This window comes from Callorhinchus milii, unplaced genomic scaffold (genome assembly GCF_018977255.1).
Source record: "Callorhinchus milii isolate IMCB2004 unplaced genomic scaffold, IMCB_Cmil_1.0 Scaffold18, whole genome shotgun sequence".
NCBI lineage: Eukaryota > Metazoa > Chordata > Chondrichthyes > Chimaeriformes > Callorhinchidae > Callorhinchus > Callorhinchus milii.
This window is the reverse complement of record NW_024704759.1, coordinates 3,476,575-3,494,238: the sequence shown is the minus strand read 5'-3', so window position 1 is coordinate 3,494,238 and position 17,664 is coordinate 3,476,575. Positions and strand designations below refer to the sequence as shown.

General features: G+C 41.1%; 1 protein-coding gene and 1 non-coding gene across 2 annotated transcripts in view; both read left to right on the top strand.

Annotated features, from left to right (window-relative positions):
- ptprt (protein tyrosine phosphatase receptor type T) overlaps positions 1–17,664 on the top strand; it is a 313,345-nt gene that overhangs the window by 81,084 nt on the left and 214,597 nt on the right. The window contains exon 2 of the mRNA XM_007884878.2: positions 9,854–9,979. Coding sequence (XP_007883069.2) covers positions 9,854–9,979 — 126 coding nt within the window. The remainder of the gene's footprint in view (positions 1–9,853; positions 9,980–17,664) is intronic.
- trnaa-ugc lies at positions 2,119–2,190 on the top strand. The gene has a single exon. It is a non-coding gene; the product is annotated as a tRNA-Ala (tRNA).

Here is a 17,664-nt window from a genome sequence, read left to right as displayed (position 1 = left end):
CTGAAATGGCAACCGACCCCTTCCCCCATCTCCACCCCGAACATTGCATTGGAGCATCAGCCTAGACGGTAAATTCAATATCCCAACATGGTGCTTGAACCCACAGCCTTCTCACTTTGCCCCCCCCCCCCCTCAAGCCCCTACCCTCATAGCTGATCCCCATTTTATTTGATGGTGAAGCTAGAAATAGTTGACAGTATGGAAACGTTGTGCTTTTGTTGAGCAGAGTTCTGAGGAGCAAGTTTTTGCTTTATGTTCCAGTGAATAGAGTAATTTTTGATTGCAGTTTACAAACGAGAATGGGTTTGAAGTGAGCTGGTCTTCGCTCTCTGATGAACTTAACAAGGTGATTCTGTGTTCAGACATTGTACAAAGAAAATTACATAGACCATCACAGCTTCAGATTATCCGTGATTTGTCTTGAGGTTTTGTCTGGTGGGCAACACAAAACAACATATTCAGCGAAATTATCTGCTTGATAGATGGTTTTCAGGAAAGCGTTTTTACGGCAAGTGCTTGTAAGGTTAAAAGGTGTAATTGAAGCAGAAAAAAGGAGAATTAGCAAGGGACGCAAATGCCGCTGGATTGAATGAATTGTGTCAAGTCAAGGATTGTTGATTTATTTTGCTTGAATAGGAATAACTTAAAGCCCACACCAGGAAACTGATACATTAACAGCAGCATTCAAAGGGACTTAAAAGGAAAATTCAATTTGGGCTGGATTTGTAGCCTGTCCACTACTGATTTGAGAGATAAGGATTTTTATCTTGTTTTGTTTCAGGAACTTCTTGCATTTTAAATTTCAACCCTACCTCTTAAAACCTGTTGTACCTTACTTTCATTGTTCAGACCAAAGAGAAACTCAGGAACATGTCTTGCCTTATAAAGTACACTGTATTAGCTTTGCCTTCATGTTTGTTAGAAATACAGTTGTGATTTCTTTGATCGCACTGATTTGATTTCATTGACGACAAATATTTTCATCAACAGATCAATGGAGAAAGTAAGACGATTTCCTTGTTTTTTTGCTGAACTTTTTTTTGAAGGAAATGCAGGTATCCTCATTTGCGGTATTCTTAATAGAGTTCCTTAACCTGGTTAGAAATCCCACTGAGAAGCGATCCGTTTCCGAAGCGGCATCCCTATGTTTCAGTGGGAATTCTGCCGGGAAGCCTCGTAGTGCACTGCAGGTGAGAAATGCCGCAAATGACATCCCAAGTCATCTAGAGTTAGCAATGTCTGAAAGCTTTGGCTGGTTTTGAAATTGTCATAAAATTCTGGGAAAAAATTTGCATCTCTCTTCGCTATAAATGGTAATGATTTATGGTTGGTATGTGTCTTTCGGTTCTGGCACTTCATATTGAAAGGTAATAAAGTGTAAAGAATTCCTATGTTAGTTGGCCAAGCGTCAAAATGACTTTGAAATGGGAGTAATGGCACCTATCCAGTAAGGACAGCCCTACATGCAAGGAATATAGTAATAATATTAAGATTATTTACATTTGATATAGGGCCTGTAAATATGGAATCATCTCAAACAGCTTCACAGGTCATTGCTGTCAAGGGTAGTGACTGTATTTCTAAGCATCTGCGGAAGCCAATTTGCACAAGGCAAAGGACTGTGTACAGTTGTTTTATTGATGAATCTGACATGCTGATGAACAGTCGGCTTTGCCATGTGTATCTTCTCACAGCCAGTTCATATTCAGAGATGTACAACTTGCCTCTGGGTTTTATGGACCTTGGAAGGGTGAAGGGCTGAATCCGCTTGTATTCAAATATCGAATCTTCTGGTCTGTGGTTTGAGACTGAACCAGACAAGACGTGGAATATGAAAGCAGGCGTATTGGAATTCCTTCCAAAATTGAGGATTGTTCAGTTATGACTGTCCTACCTCTTCAATAACACTACGGTCATTGATTATCTTCCCCTCCCCCTTCTACTTTACTCGGAGTCCAGCTCGGCCACTGTGCAGGACTCCCAGATGCTATCCTGCGTGAAGGAGGCTATGTAAATACAAGTTGTATTTGCTGTTGTTGGTGGTGGTATTCTGGAAGGTTGAGATCAAAGGGCTGATCATACTCCCCCAATAATTGCTCTTACAGTAAAAGACTGTGGAATCCTGTAGCTCAGTGGTTAGAGCACTCGCCTTGCAAGCGAGAGACCTGGGTTCAATTCCCGGCAGGGTGAAACCTTGGGCAAGTTTCCTTACTCTACACGCCTAATAATAATCCCTCAAGAAAAAAAAGCAATAACAATTTGGTCAATCAATCCACAACTGCTTGTGGGACACTGCTGTGCGCAATTAGCTGCCGCATTTCGCACACAAATATACAGTAAATTCACTTTACAGTATATTCTTTGAAGCGCTTTGAGACATCTAGAAGACGTGATAAGGCGCTATATCAAATGCAAAGATTATTATTATTAAGACATGTTTGCTGTGAATTTCACTGTAACCTGACGACAGAATACCAGCTAAATCACCGTTGCTAGATTTATTAATGTTGACTTTTCGGACAAAACGGGCTGAGCTGAGGGACACTTAATGCAATGGGAAGAGCATCGAGGTTCTGCATCAGAGCAGCTTGTAACGTCAATTGAATCCAAGTGAGGGATTCAGAGAAGCTCTGCAATCCGATTTTATAAAGTTTGAATTTGCTTGCGGCTGGATTGGTAGTTCCAACAATCAACTGTTTCCAGGTTTTCTTTAGAAAAATAATTATGCAGAAATAACAAGAGCGCAAAAACTCGTGTCACAATACACCTTTACACCAATGTCATTTTGGGGAAGCTTTTATCCTATTGAAGAGCAAGACACTGTTGGCTAGGTGAGTGCATTGCAAGGAATCGCTATTTGTTAATCATCTGCCTGAACATTAAACCTCTCTTAATCCTTTGCAATAACTTCTACCTCACTAATACAACGCTCTGTAGGATGGCTAATTGTCTCGTGAAATTTAGCAATCCAGCTCCAAATCCCCTTATTCAGGTCACCGATGGAGATTGTGAAATGATAAATTCTGAGGAGCCAAATAATCACTGCTTTAGCTTGTGATGTGACCATTTATAACCCCCTTCTTGCTTTCTGTTGCCTTGACGATTTCCTATCCAATTTTCCTTAGAATTTTATGAGCAGGATAACATTCGAAAGCTTCGCATAAGATATAGTTTATCAGTTGCATTACCCTTCACATGATGAGATTATTATCCTCACAAAAGTCAAATTAATTTCTGAGATATGACCTGACTTGGCTGAAACCAGGTTAGATTTTGCTTATCGTTTTTAATCTGTCTAAATGCCGCTATAATCCATGCCTTACAGTAGTTTCCAATGTTTCGGGCAACTACTGTTAATCTTCCTGTCCATTACTTTTCTGTTTTTATTTCCAATCTTTGAGACATTTTTAACATTTTCGACTCTTCGGTACATCGACTAAAAAAATCCTGACTAAGATTGCATTTATTTCACCTTCATTTCATTGGATGGGTGTCAGCCTGACTCAGTTGGTAGCACTCTCACCTCTGAGTCAGAAGGTTGTGGTTTTAAGCCCCTATGTCGGGACATGGAACTTGTATAGTCTAGGCTGACACTCCAATGCAATGCTCGGCTGTAGGAAATCCCATCCTTTGGATGAGATATTAAACCGAGGTCCCATCTGCCATGTTCACTGGTCGTTCAAGATCCCACACACTTTGAGAAACAAGGAAAGGCGTTTTTTCCCAGTGACCTGGCCAGAATCCTCAGTCAATATTAAGCATTCACTTTGTGGCATATTTGCAAGCAAATGCAAATGTGGTGACACCGCACTCAAAACTGCTCTAAAAGCTTTAATTAGACAAATTTGTATTTATAGCCTCATAAAACCGAAGCAGATAAATATAGAACATTCGTTGCATCTTCTTGTCAGTATTCCCCAAAATAATTGTTCAATTGGTAGCAGCGCTCTCGCCTCCGAGTCAGAAGGTTGAGGGTTCAAACCCCACGTCTTGGAGCGCATATGCTCCAGGCTGACACGCCAAATGTAGCATTGGTTGGGTGTTGCATTGTTGGAGGTACCATTCTTTGGATGAGACGTTAATCCGAGGTCCCGTCTGCTTGTTCAGGGGGACGTTTAAAAGATTCCATAGCATTACATAGTGTGTCAAATTCTGTTGAAAAGAAGCTGAAATGGTCGTGTATTTTAAAGCCAAACCACCAGTTAAATCTTAGAAACAATTAAAGCTGTCTGATCGGTTATTGCTCTATAATTATACTAGATCGTAGACCTGTGATTGTTTTGCTGTTTTCTCTACTTTATGCACGTAATTTACCGCTGTTGCCTAATTAAACCATTGGAGCTACCTTGGATAGAATTTGTGCAGAGCCATTTAACTAATAATTGGAAATGACCTTGTTGACTTGTTGTTGATGTGTTTGAGCTTAGATTTCATTTTGTTGCAAAGAGAACTCAGCAAATTTAACCTCCGTTTATCCACATTTCTGAAAGATGGAATAATACGCTTTAAAAAAACATCTTTCACCGGCATCGATTGAAGGGGTCAGAGGGTCAGGGCTGTGATTGCCCTCAAAGTCAATTAAATGTATAAAATTAAACTGGGTGATGAGAAAAGGTCTACAGTAAGCCAGAAACCTATAAGTAGTGTCTGGGAGGAAGGAAGCTTATCAAAAATAATATCAATTAAGAGCAGGGTTGCACCATCTATTTTAATTAAGTTGAACCCTTTTCGAATCTTGCTTTGACTCAACTTTGTTTGGTTTTAACTTGCTTCCATTGTGTGGAGCGTCAAGTGTCCTGACATGGTGGTAATTGCACCGAAGGTCATTTTCCTGTCCAAACAAGACATTTCCACAAAGTGGTAAAGGGAAGAAATTGTTCCTTCATGTACAGCAGCCTGAATTACACTGATTACACTTGTAACTTTAAGATGGCAATGAGGCCGATTCACATTCCTGCCGTATTACATTTAACACATCAATTATTTTGCCTCCGCATCCAGGCTGACTCTAATACAGTGCTTGGCGACCTCTACATTGTCAGAAGTGCCGTGCTTCAGATGATACGTTAAACTAAGGTCCCGTCTGTCTGTTCAGGTGGACGTTAAAGATGGCACTATTTAAAAAGACGAGAGAATTTCTCCCGGTGTTCAGAGTATTCACTCTTTTCCACTTCTTCGCTATTCAAGTTTTATATGGGGGATTGTTGACCAGGACATTGGGAGGAATTCCCTTCACTATTCGAGTAGTGCCATGAGTCCCGACGAGAAGTTTGAACCCATAACCTTCTGACTTTGAGGGGAGAGTGCTAACCAGTCAAGGTGGGGTGATACCTTTTCTACTCATTTATACATATCTCGATGCATTTTCTCTAAACCAGTTCCTGATAAGTACAACTTCTTGATGGAAATTAGTGCAGCGGCTTATCAAGCCTGGCCCAATGAGATAAGGACATGAACTAATCCGGTCTGATTAGCGAACGCACAAAAGCTTGGAGAGGGCAGCACTGCACTATTCACAGATAATAAATTACTAATACGAATGCTCAGATCTGATATTTAACCGCAATAATATTGATAAATGTATCCGTTTTCCGCTTGACTTTTTAATTTGCATTAATTTAATTTTTATTTCTTGGCAATGCGCAACTTATCCTTCCTCGCAAAGGGAGGAAAGAGTGAGAGAGAGAGACTGAGACAAGCACGATCCCAGTTTTTACCTTCGGCCCTCGTTCTGTTTGCCAGAGGTGCAACAGATGATGATAAAAAGAATGTTATTTGACTTGGGCTGAAAGTTAAATTGATTCGGGGGAAATCTGCACTACCAGCTGTGCTCAGTTACATTTCATGAGATCGTGTAACCTGGCTATATCACTATACATCTTGACATGGCTGGTTTGTGTCCTGGCACTGATTTATTTTCAAAATTCTTATTCTGCAACATTCCTCTTCCAGCTCTCCTTTTTTGGGGGTATAGTATAATTATAATAATCCTTGCACTTGATATAGCGCTTTATCAAATCTTCAATACATCTCCAAGCGCTCCACAGAATATACTGTCAAGTGAATTCACTGTATATTTTGTGGGCGAAAGCAGCAGCCAATTGCGCAAAGCGGCATCCCACAAACAGTGGTGGATTGAGTGACCAAATTACTGTTATTTTTGTTTATTTATTTAATTTTGAAGGAATTATTACCCCCGGAAAAGCGATCTGCCAGTCGATTAACAACCATGTTCCTACTTGCTGCTAGGTAAACAGAGGCATGTGGAGTAAGGAAACTTACCTATGGTTTCGCCCTGACCAGGAATCGAACCCGGGTCCTCTCTCTTGAGAGGATTGTCTTTTTTTATTTTATTTTTTTATTTTGTTTATTTTTATTTTGCCATTTGGGACACTCACTCCATCCTTCGGGTCAGACACTAAACCGAGGTCCCATCTGTGCCTGTTGAAATGGATGTTTAAGATCCCGCGGCACAATGCAAAAAGAGAAGGGAGTTTCTCTCTCCCAGTGTCCTGGACTACAATCCCACAGATTAATAATAACCTGCACGGCTATTTGTGGGACCTTTGCTGTGTGCAAATCGGCTTCTGCGTTCGCCAGCAAAATACACGCAGTCGCAGCTCTTTACAGTGTATTCTGTGGAGCTCTTTGAGACATTATAAGGAGCTATATCAAATTAAAGGGTTAATATTATTATCATACATCACCTGTATAAAAAAATACAGGGTCACTACACTATTCTTTAAATCCTGCAAAGCTCTTGAAACAATGTTCCAATGTGAGAGATGCTATATCAAAGGCAAGGATTATCTATCCTCCATAGTTTCCTTTTGAGTTGTGATTAAACTTAACATTTCCATTGGGATTCTCGTATGCCTTTTGATGTTGTGGTTAGACAGTTGTTGTGTGATTGCCTTGAACTAAAGGTCTGCTGCTTTGCACAATGTGTTCCTGTGGTAATTACTCTCGCGAAACACTGCAAATTTCAGCCCTGAACAACTCGCCAATATTTGGGATCTTTGATCAGTACGACTTGGATGTCCAAAATATTCTCAGGAATAAGTGTGGAGAGAGACCAACAAAAATAGCCAGAGGAGTCCTGGAGGCAAAGTAAAGGGTCACCCAACAAGAGATAGAACTTTTCAGGCATCTGATTTCATTTTCCTTCATCCCAGAAGGAGTCCTCCTTTGAAACATCCGTTGGCCATTGATTCCCCCCCTCCCGCTTTTAGTTTGAATAAGATCTGCAGGTCAGTTGCGAATCTTATCTGCAGATCAGAACAGAGCCGAATGTCAGGACGTACTGAGAAATTGTCCTGTAGCTCAGTGGTTAGAGCACTCGCTTTGCAAGCGAGAGACCTGAGTTCAATTCCAGGCACAGGGCGAAACCTTGGGCAAGTTTCCTTACTCCACACGCCAAATAATAATCCCTCCAAAACTAAAAACAATAATTAAATTGGTCATTTTCAATCTACGACTGTTTGTGGGACATTGCTGTGCGCAATTGGCTGCCGCGTTCGCCCACAAATATACAGTCAATTCACTTTACAGTGTGTTCTGTGAAGCGCTTTGGGACGTCCTCCCGACGTGAAAAGCGCTATATCAAATGCAAGGATTATTATTAAATTAGACAGAAATAATAATGTTGAACAAGAGAATAAAATTCTAATGGGAAGCACGATGCATTGGTCTTTGTTCTCCCAATAAAGGTTTCTCGGCATGCGATTAATCTAAATTGTCAGGCTGCCTGGTCTGGAGAGTGTGAGTTCCCTTCAACAAAGTCGAAAAGAAAACCTCAAGTTGAAATGAAATAAACGTTGAGCATGGAGATGACGAGATATGGATACACAGCCTTAAATGCCCTTTTGCAGAGGCAAAATTTCAAATGAATGCACCTAATGCCCAAGATAATAAATAATAAACCTCTCAAACTCTCTACCTCACCCCCTCTTTATCTATCTTTAAATCCCATTTTAAGATGACCTTTCGACCGATGTCATCTCCCGCCATCTTCCTTGCTCAGTGTCCAACTCTACCACTGTGCAGCCCTCCGAGACATTATCCTGGTGAAGGGTGCTGTATAAATGTAGAGTCCTGTAGCTTAGTGGTTAGAGCACTCGCCTCGCAAGCCTGGGTTTGATTTCTGGGCAAGGCGAAACATTAGGCAAGTTTCCCTCATCTCCACATCTCTGTTTACCTCGCAGGAAGTAGGAACCCAGTTGTTAGTCGATTTGCGGATCACTTTTCCGGAGGTAATAATCCCTTCAAAAATCATAATATTTTGGTCACTCAATTCGCAACTGTTTGTGGGGCACTGCTGTGCGGAATTGGCTGCCGTATTTCGCTCATAAAATGTCAATTCACTTTACAATATAATCTGTGAAGCGCTTTGGAACAAAGACGTGAAAAGGCATCATATCAAATGCAAGTATTATTATTATATTATAACCTGTTGTAATAATAATCTTTGCGTTTGATGTAGAGCCTTAATGCTTCGTTGAGATATCTCAAAGTGGTTCACAGAATCTACTGTGAAGTGTAGTGACTGTTTCTTTGTGAGCGAAAATGTACACCCATTATTACATGAGTTATTACAGTGAGTGGTAACTATTTCACAGTAAATTCTTTGCTCTTTATCGAGGTAACAAATGGCCGGAAGTTAAAATGAGCGCTGAGTTTTAGGATATCACTGGTGCTAGTTAATCCTAGCTCAGCCTCTTTCATCTGTTCTAGTACTTTGGGTCAAAGCTAACTGCTTTTAGCTGGAATGTACACTCTGGCTCCTCGTTCATTCTCCCTTTGGTTTGTCTACTTTGCAACAAAGAGGTGACTACTACAAGGCTCCTCCATGTATCCAGATCCTAAACTCATTTTCATCTCTTTTACTTACTGATGAATATCTTGGGCTTGATAATAGCTGTGTATTATCGAGATCAATCTTGTTTCCTGATTCCCTGATATTCCGTAGCTGTTGATGAATAGATCCAGGCTTGAGTTTCCATGGGTCTCTTTTTCGGTTCAAGTTTTATGTTTGCATTTCATGAATTAATCTGGCTCGCACAATAGCATAAATTGTAGGGCAGAATATATTGGCATATCAACGCTCCCTGTGACAGCTTTGTTGAGGTTACTTTACCACCATCTGGTTCACATCATTATCATTTGTTGCGGAGGAAAGAACAAATGAAAATGATTTTGTTTGTAGTGATTGCGTGAAGTCAGCTCTCCCAGGATAGAAAGCAGAGTACGGGACATAACCTCATTATTCCAGTTCGGTGATGTGGGGACTCGAAATTTCAGAAAGTTACCAAAGAATCAAATCAAAATATATTGTTTCAATGTTTATTATAATAATAATAATCATAATCTTTGCATCTGATATAGCGCCTTTCACATCGAGAGGATATCTCACTGGATATACTACAAAGTGGAGTGACTACGTAAAAAGATTGCTAGCTAATTTGCACACAGCAGCGTCCCATAAACAGCCATGAAGTAATTGACCCAATTTTTTTCTTTTTAATCCAGGGATCGTTAACCAAGATCCTGGGGAGAAACTCCCTTCTCTTCTTCACTTGAGCAAGAAGAGTTTCAATTCTCTATACCACAACTTGGAAAGACCATCTTATTGTCACGTCGGTCTTTATAAATTGTGGTTTTGTAAAAAAAAAGGCAAAACATGACCAAATGCATTCTAAAGACCTTTCTAATCAGCTTCACCAAGCCCTCAGGCCTGCTTTGTGATTAATGAACTTGAAACTCATTATCTCTTTTTTGTATAAAAGTCACTGATGTGAATGTATTGGGTATTCATGCACTTATTTTTTCCTGTTGCTCTTTCTTTTTTCCTCAGGCAGTTGTACGTTTGATGAAAATTATAGCAGCTGTGGGTACATCGTGGCTCTTGGGACAAATGGATTCACCTGGGAACAAATTAATACATGGGATAAACCAACCGTCGATCCATCTGTTCCAACAGGTGAGTGGAACTGTCAAGTAGGCGTGAAACAATATTTTTGCCACAAATCTGATACAAAAGCTGTCACTGGCTACTCTTACTAGTGAGAATTAGGAACGTGAAATGCATGCGTTCAGCCCGCATAATGGCACGAATATCACGCACAGCAGTTGTCAACCTCCTGTTATGATCCATTGATTTATTAATAAGAATAATCCTTGCATTTGATATGGCACCGATCAAGCGTGGATGACGTCTCAAAGTGTTTGACAGGGTTCACTGGAAAGTTCAACGACTGTGTATTTTGTAGGCGAACAACGGCAGCTAATTTGCACACAGCAATGTCCCACAAATAGCCGTGAAGTGAGTGAACGATTTTCTCTGTGGGAATGTTGGCCAGGACCCCGGGAGAAACTCCCTTCTCTTTTCAAATAATGTCATGGCATCTTTAACGTCCACCTGAACATGCAAAATTGGAATTCTTAACAGAGAATTACATGAAGTTTACATACAGTATCTGTCTTGCAGGCTTCAAGGGATCTGGATCCAATGTATCACGATAAGTATTGTATCTGCTGTGAGATTGCCCTTAACCATCGGGGATCCATGTTGGTGACTCGAGTTGCTATCAGTGAAATTGTTACTATTTCCATCTTATGGATCATACGGATGATGCATTTGATGAAGTATTAAATAGAAACGGAACAGGGGAGCTCTCGTAGCATTATGATACCTACTGTAATGGAAATAACACAGTCAAAGAGATCATGACCCCTTTTACTAAATCATAAGACGCAGTGTGCCATTTTTATCTCAAGCTTCACTGGAGACTTGAGCAAGACTGGCTAGCCTTCAGTTCCGTTTTTATGTGACTATAAGTACCTCTTTTTGGGCAACAGAGTTTAGTTGAAAATAATACAGATTAAATGTGGAATATTGCACTTTGACTGTTCGTTGCAGAAGTTCTTTTTCGTGTGATAGATCCATAACTGCACTTGGTGTCGATCAAGTTAATGCTTCCTTTTGAGTGGGAGAAAACTGGAAGTGCAAGCTATATCAGTGTTGTGATACTCCATGATGGCTTTATAGCTGCTGTGGAAACAAACAAAGGAATAATTCACTGACTTAGACCAATCTTTATTTGTACCTATCAAGGGCCCATTTTGCTAATTGCTGTTGAGCTTGACAAGTCGTATAGGCACACTCCAGTGGAGGTGCTATCATTCTGAGGGAGTCATGAAACCAAACTGCTTTCTGTTGGTCCGTGTGGTTCAGCTGGGTGTTAAAGATCTCACGCGACCATTTCAAACAAGGGCAGGGAGTTGTCTGTGTCCTGGCCCAATGTTCCTCACTGACACAAATCCACCAAGAAATGGATGAGATGATCATCACATGGGATTTGCTGCCACCAAACCTATTCTAACGACTCAACGATTCCTGCGCCAAGCTACAGCCAGTGCTGCGATCAATTTCAATGAGGTTTTGTATCGTTTGTAGGGTATTTGTCAAACCATTTCTGTTCATGGATGAATGTCCCGTAGATGAGTTTTACAGGAGCATCACACACAAGAGAAGCGTGTAATGTACTATTTATTCAGGTGGACGTTAAAGATCCAACTACACGACTCGAAAAGAGAGGGAAGTTTCTCCCTGTTGTTCTGGCCGACAATCCCACAGAGAAAAAAAATATACCGTTCACTACGAGGCTGTCTGTCTGTGAGACATTGCTGCGCACAAATTGACTGCCACGTTCGCTCACAAAATACAGTCATTACACTTCACTGTAAAATCCAGTGCTTTGAGACGGCTGGGATAAGGCACTGTATCAAGTGCAAGGATTATTATTATCATAATGATGTGTCAAGGTACCAATTGTGCCATCATGTCGTGCATTTTAACTGGTAGAAACTACCAAATGTGTTTTCTTGATGACTTATCTGCCTTTCAGTGAGCATGATTGACTTAGAAAACCACTCACCAAGACACGGGAAGTTGCAAGTTGCCTTTGTTGTCGCTCGCTGTTTCTTTCCCGACTCACAAAATGTTGAGGCTGTTGGATTGTTTAGTGGGTTCCCATCCAGTAATTGAAACACGTTACGTTTTGTTGATAATTCATTTGTATTACTGTGATGAACTATGTCAGAGCCATACATATTTAAAAATAGTCAATTATGTCGGCTATCACGTGTCTCGGAGGAAATCAGCTTGCAGTTTCTTTGTATACAGAAAATACACAGAGGAATCTTTCGTTTTGTGGTGATCGCTACTTCAAGCATTTTGGCTTTATTTGCCTCAAGTTTGCAAAAAAAAAGGCTGAGCTATTTCATTAACGGTAATATTTATTGCCCTAATATTTTTAATGAGCCCATTAGGAATGAAGGCAGTTAATCAGTGTAAGGAATTGTACGTCTCTGTCATTAAATGGATATTAGTGCAGTGTAACGTGAAGTGACTGAAATGCTGGATAAACGCTGGAAATGTTATTACAGCGTATCTGTTTTCTTTCATTCCATGTTCCACTTTGCTGCTCTGTTTGTTGTGCAGTCAGCTTTTAACCCTTTAGAATCTCTAGAACTACCTCCATCTAACCTTCCGTCTCGTCTCCCCACCCCCTCTCTCTCTATCTCTGTCAAGTACTTTTGAGAAATGGGGCAAAACCTGAGGCAAGTTTCCTTACTTGACACAAACGCCCCTGTTTACCGAGCAGTAAGTAGGAACCTAGTTGTTAGTTGGTTGTCAGATCACTTTTCCAGGGCTAATAATCCCTTCAAAATCAAATTTAAAAAAAAAGAATAATAATTTGGTCGCTCGATCCATGACTGTTTGTGGGACACTGTTGTGCGCAATTGGCTGCCTGGTTTCGCCCACAAAATATACAATCACTACTCTTTACAGTATGGTTTGTCCTTAAATTGAGAACTTTGAGTGTTAAATCCTAGTATAGATGTTCCACCCATAGCAGTTTGGGAACTCCAGCAATAGATATTCAAAGCCTGTAACCTTGCCCATCGTTGCAATTCAAATTTATCACCTTTATAATTAAAATATGCCACTGAAAGTGACGATTATTGAATCGTAACACATTTCTAAATTACATGGGGTGACGACTGTTACATGTGAAGTGTCAAATCTCATGTCCCAATTTCCATCCCATTGGAAGCTTTGCGACGAAAAGAATTATTATTATCCGTATATTACTAAAAAAAAAGACGGCGACAATGATTTATCTTGAATTGCTAAAAATACATAGTATTTAACAAGGTTTCTCTAACATAGGATTTACACCGCAGGTGAATACTCAAAGCACCACTGGGGAAGTTGACAATTGAAGTGATAATTGGCTTGACTTTACAAATTGGAGAGCAGATATTAATCCAAGGGAATGAGATGTCTGCTCTCTCAGGAACCCATTTTAGCTCCTCTTCCCTTCCTACTATTTCTTAATGACTTTGTTGAAAGTATTCCACAGCATAGTATCCCACTTTAAAGTTGAACAGGCCCATGAGGGAAGGGAAGATCAGATCAGAAATGTCAATTAATGGAATTTACACAGAGACTTTGGGCTGGTGGCATGTACTTGGAATGGTGGGAGGGAAATCTCATTATAAACTAATGCCATTGAGGTCGGATATTCACCAAACCATATCCAAATGTAGGAACGGCAAACTGACATTATTTATTGGGAGCCATTTCATGCAATGTGCTTGAGCACTAAAATCATCTGATGAAAAGTAATCTTTCAATAGGAAAAAACCGATTAAACTCCGACAGTTAGCCCACAACGCACACTCCAGGAACCCTAAGACTCGGCTCTTGCAAACGTGCGCCTAACACTCTCCAGATTAAGGTAAGCAGTGTGTGTCTCTCCAGGTGGAGAGGGTGCGCCTTCTATTCCAGACATCAAGAAATATTCATATTGAGGTGGTGTATATATGTGGGACTCTGTCTGGTTTGAATTACATTACGGAGGGACTCTGGGTTGGGGTTCCAGAGAGCAGAGCACCTCATTACAACCAAACTGCTGTGATTTTGTCTTACATATTCCATTGTAGCACTGCAAACTTCTCCTACCGTATTTATTAAGCTGGTACAGAATGAGATATTTTACGTTTTGTTAATAGTTGTCACGCTCATGAACTGAATCTATAAAACCGATTGAATAAAATGGATTCTTTGGTTAAGATGTGTTAAATCGTGAATATGAGAGCAGAAGTGAACCAAACCTTTCTATTGAATCTTGAGACGTTCTAAACCATGAAACCCTCTAATTTTACGCTTCGATTTGGAGGTGGAAATTGTTCCCGTCCTAATTATTTTTTTGATGGTCGCAGAGTTTGCCGAAGGATTGACTGGTTAAAATCGGGTGATGTTAGCCATTAGTGCAGCACAGAACCCGAGGCTGACAGCTCGGAGCTTTTGAAAGCGGGTACAATTTTTTTCCAAAACGTATGAGATAATAAGGGCTGAGCGAGTCAAAAGAGGAAGAAAGAGCTGAAGAGGAAATCAATTACCCAAATTTCACAGACAGGGATGAGAAATCTTTCTGGTGACACTATTATCTTGATGTCACAGACGAGACTTGAGGATCTGAGTCATTGTCACAATATACAGAGTGGAAGTAAAGGGAGGAATAATGAAGCCAATAGACAGTGGATGTCAGAAGCATTCTGCTTGGATAGGAGGTGCACCTGAAAACCGGGGTCTGTTTTATATTTCTCTCTATGGACCTTCTTATTACTGCTCACTGATATCTTTCACATCAGGATGTGTCAAAGTGCTTGACATGGTCACTGGGGACTCGAGCGGATGTCGGGGTTAGCCAAAGCGCCTAGGGAGAGTAGAGATATGAGAGTGGACAAAGAGGTACATCTTGAGATGGGCCTCAAACAAGGGGAGGGAGGGAGAGAGGGACTCGGGATGGAGTTCCAGAGAGCAGGGATAGAATGGCTGAATAAAGCCTGCCCGCCGATGGTGGGGCAGACAGGGCGGGGGACGAGAAGCAGGACTGATTAAAGGGAGAGACCGTGTCGGTAGCGATGAAGTAGCGCAGAGCTAGGGTGCAGCAAGGCTGTGGAATTGGCGCCAAAACTAGGCCATGGAGGTGTTTGCATTCCACGGGCTCTACCGGTCTAATCCCCTCTCCCATATCCCTATAGGTTCAAGATGATTGGCTAAAGAACCAGAGGGGATATGAGGAGAATTTTTCTTACACAGTGAGTTGTTACGGTCTGGAATGCACTGAAACCCTGAAAAGAAAAATCCTGCAAGGTGATGGGGAAAGAGTGGGGGAGTGGGACTGATTGGGTAGCTCGTCCAAAGAGCCGGCACAGGCACAATGGGTCGAATGTCCTCTTTTTTTGCTGTAATGTTTTATGATTCTATTCTATTCCCTCCTCTGTTTTGTCTGCATCAAGAATAAAGAGCTTGACAAGCTATCTGAAACTCTTTCAATGGGGAAAATAGATAACTAAGGAAACTGGGCCCAGCAACAAATGAATTGGAATTGTAAGCGGAGGAGATCCATGGATGTAATTTATGAAGTGGAGGCTGCACAGAGACTGGGTAAGTTTTTTTTAAACCATCAGTTTTTCTAAGCGTGATTCAGAACGAGCGTGATTGCAGTCCAAGTTGTCGTGTGTAAATTTTGTATCAACAGTACAATCAATCAAGGTTGTGCAATAAAATGTGCTGATTGATGAGGGCGCGAAAATGCCAGTGTAACCGTTTCCTTCTCTCCCCAGATTCACCTCTTCTCTCTTTCGGGAATTCACAAATTGTCACCGCCTCCAACCAACTCGAGTGTTCAGCCATGGCTTTGCTCAGACATTGCTTAGATCATGATAATTGACAGCAAAACAATTTGTAAGGGGAAGGGAGGTGAATTAGGCAGACAGATCTATTGTGGGTTGTAAGCAGCACAGACGGTGGGTACCTGAGGAGGAGGAGAATGAGAATATAATGTTGGCATTTGCCTTGAAGGCAAATTAATTAGTACGCCAAGGTAATGGTGCTTGTACCCTGGAGAATGGACCGACTATGGATTGAAGATTGATTTGATTTTGATCTGAAAGGAACATGTTGCGTTCCAGGATGGGTGCGACAGCAGTTCAGTTCACAGCAGTGAATCATCCAAATATCGGAATGGCCCAGAACACGCATTTCTGACCTGTGAGCGGAATGATTGACAAGATGTCGGTCCTGTAGGAAGATCCATTCTGATGCTTCTCTGTTAGGGAAGGTTTGTTAGTGATCTAGGACAGTTTACACTCAGGTACACAAAGCCATGATGGAATGAACCTTGGGAGGTCTTCAATGAAGCCAATATTTAGCGGTGGTCCTTTCTAACTCAGAACATACAAAGTTGACTGACAGATGGATGATGGCCCAAGACATCTCTTATTCAAATGATTCACAGCAAGTTGATGGTGCTGATTCTAAAACCCTTGTGACTGATTGCTCCGCGGGGTCTGTTATGATGGAGATGACGTTAGGATTGTAATCCACAGCAAGAAGCTATTCTTGGCTTGCAAAGGGGAAAATCAGCTGCTACAAGTATCAGGCACACACAGACAGATGCACCCACTTTGAAATAAAATTTATTGTTTCATTTCTCATATTTGCTCCAATTATTTCTAAATGCACTGGATGTGCTTCAAGGATAATGAATGATCTTACAGCTGATTTGAACACTGAAAGAGCTGCTAAATTGAGCTTATTAATGGCATCAATATCAGTTTGGCATTGTAACATTTAATAGCCGTGTACTAGATTATTTGGAGAATTTTTATTTAATTTCTCATCCCCTCTCCCCCACACTAGCTTTTGCTGGAATACAATTTGACAAGAGTTCAGATTGCTGCATTGTCTGAGGTGCCAACCTTTGGATGAGATGTTAAACCAAGGTCCTGTCTTCCTCTTCAGATGGGCATTAAAGATCCCATGGCACTATTCAAAAAGGGAAGGGAGTCTGTCCCAGAGTCTTTGTCAGAAATCCCCCAGATAAAATTGGTTGTTCACTTTATTCGGGTCACAAGGTTGTTCACAAAGCGCTCTGAGATGCTACCCTGCTTGAGGGGCGCTATATAGTTTTTGTTATGGCTGTTTTTGTGGGACTTTCTGAGAGTGAATTTGCCTGCACAATACACATTCACTACACTTAATGATAAATCTTGTCATGTGCTTTGGGAGGTGTTAAGGCTCTACATCAAGCACAAGGATTATTAGCATGGCAATTCACTATTGCCAGCCACAATGAGTACCACCAGACCATCTGAGAGTGCAAGAGTCATCACTGCTGAGCTCAATATTATCCTCATCCACTGGCCAGTTGGGGACACTTCCCTGAGCAAGAAGTTCCGCTTCCAACTGTGGAACCCCTTTTGCCAACCCGGGTGTAATCAGCTAACAGAGCCATCGGTGGAGAACGGCCAGTCTTACGCTCCTCAAACCAGTCTTTCTTTGTAATATAATCCTTGCATTTGATCTAGTGCTTTATCACGTTGTTGAGACATCCCAAAGCGCTTCACAGAATATATTGCAAAGTGAATTGACTGTGTATTTTGTGGGGTGAAACGCGGCAGCCAATTGCACACAGCAGTGTCCCACAATTTTGTGTGTATTGTGTAGTTACCACTTGAGGAGCTTAAATTGAAGATCTTAATGAGAGAGAGAGACAGCAAGAGAGAGAAATCTTGCTTCAGTGTTGG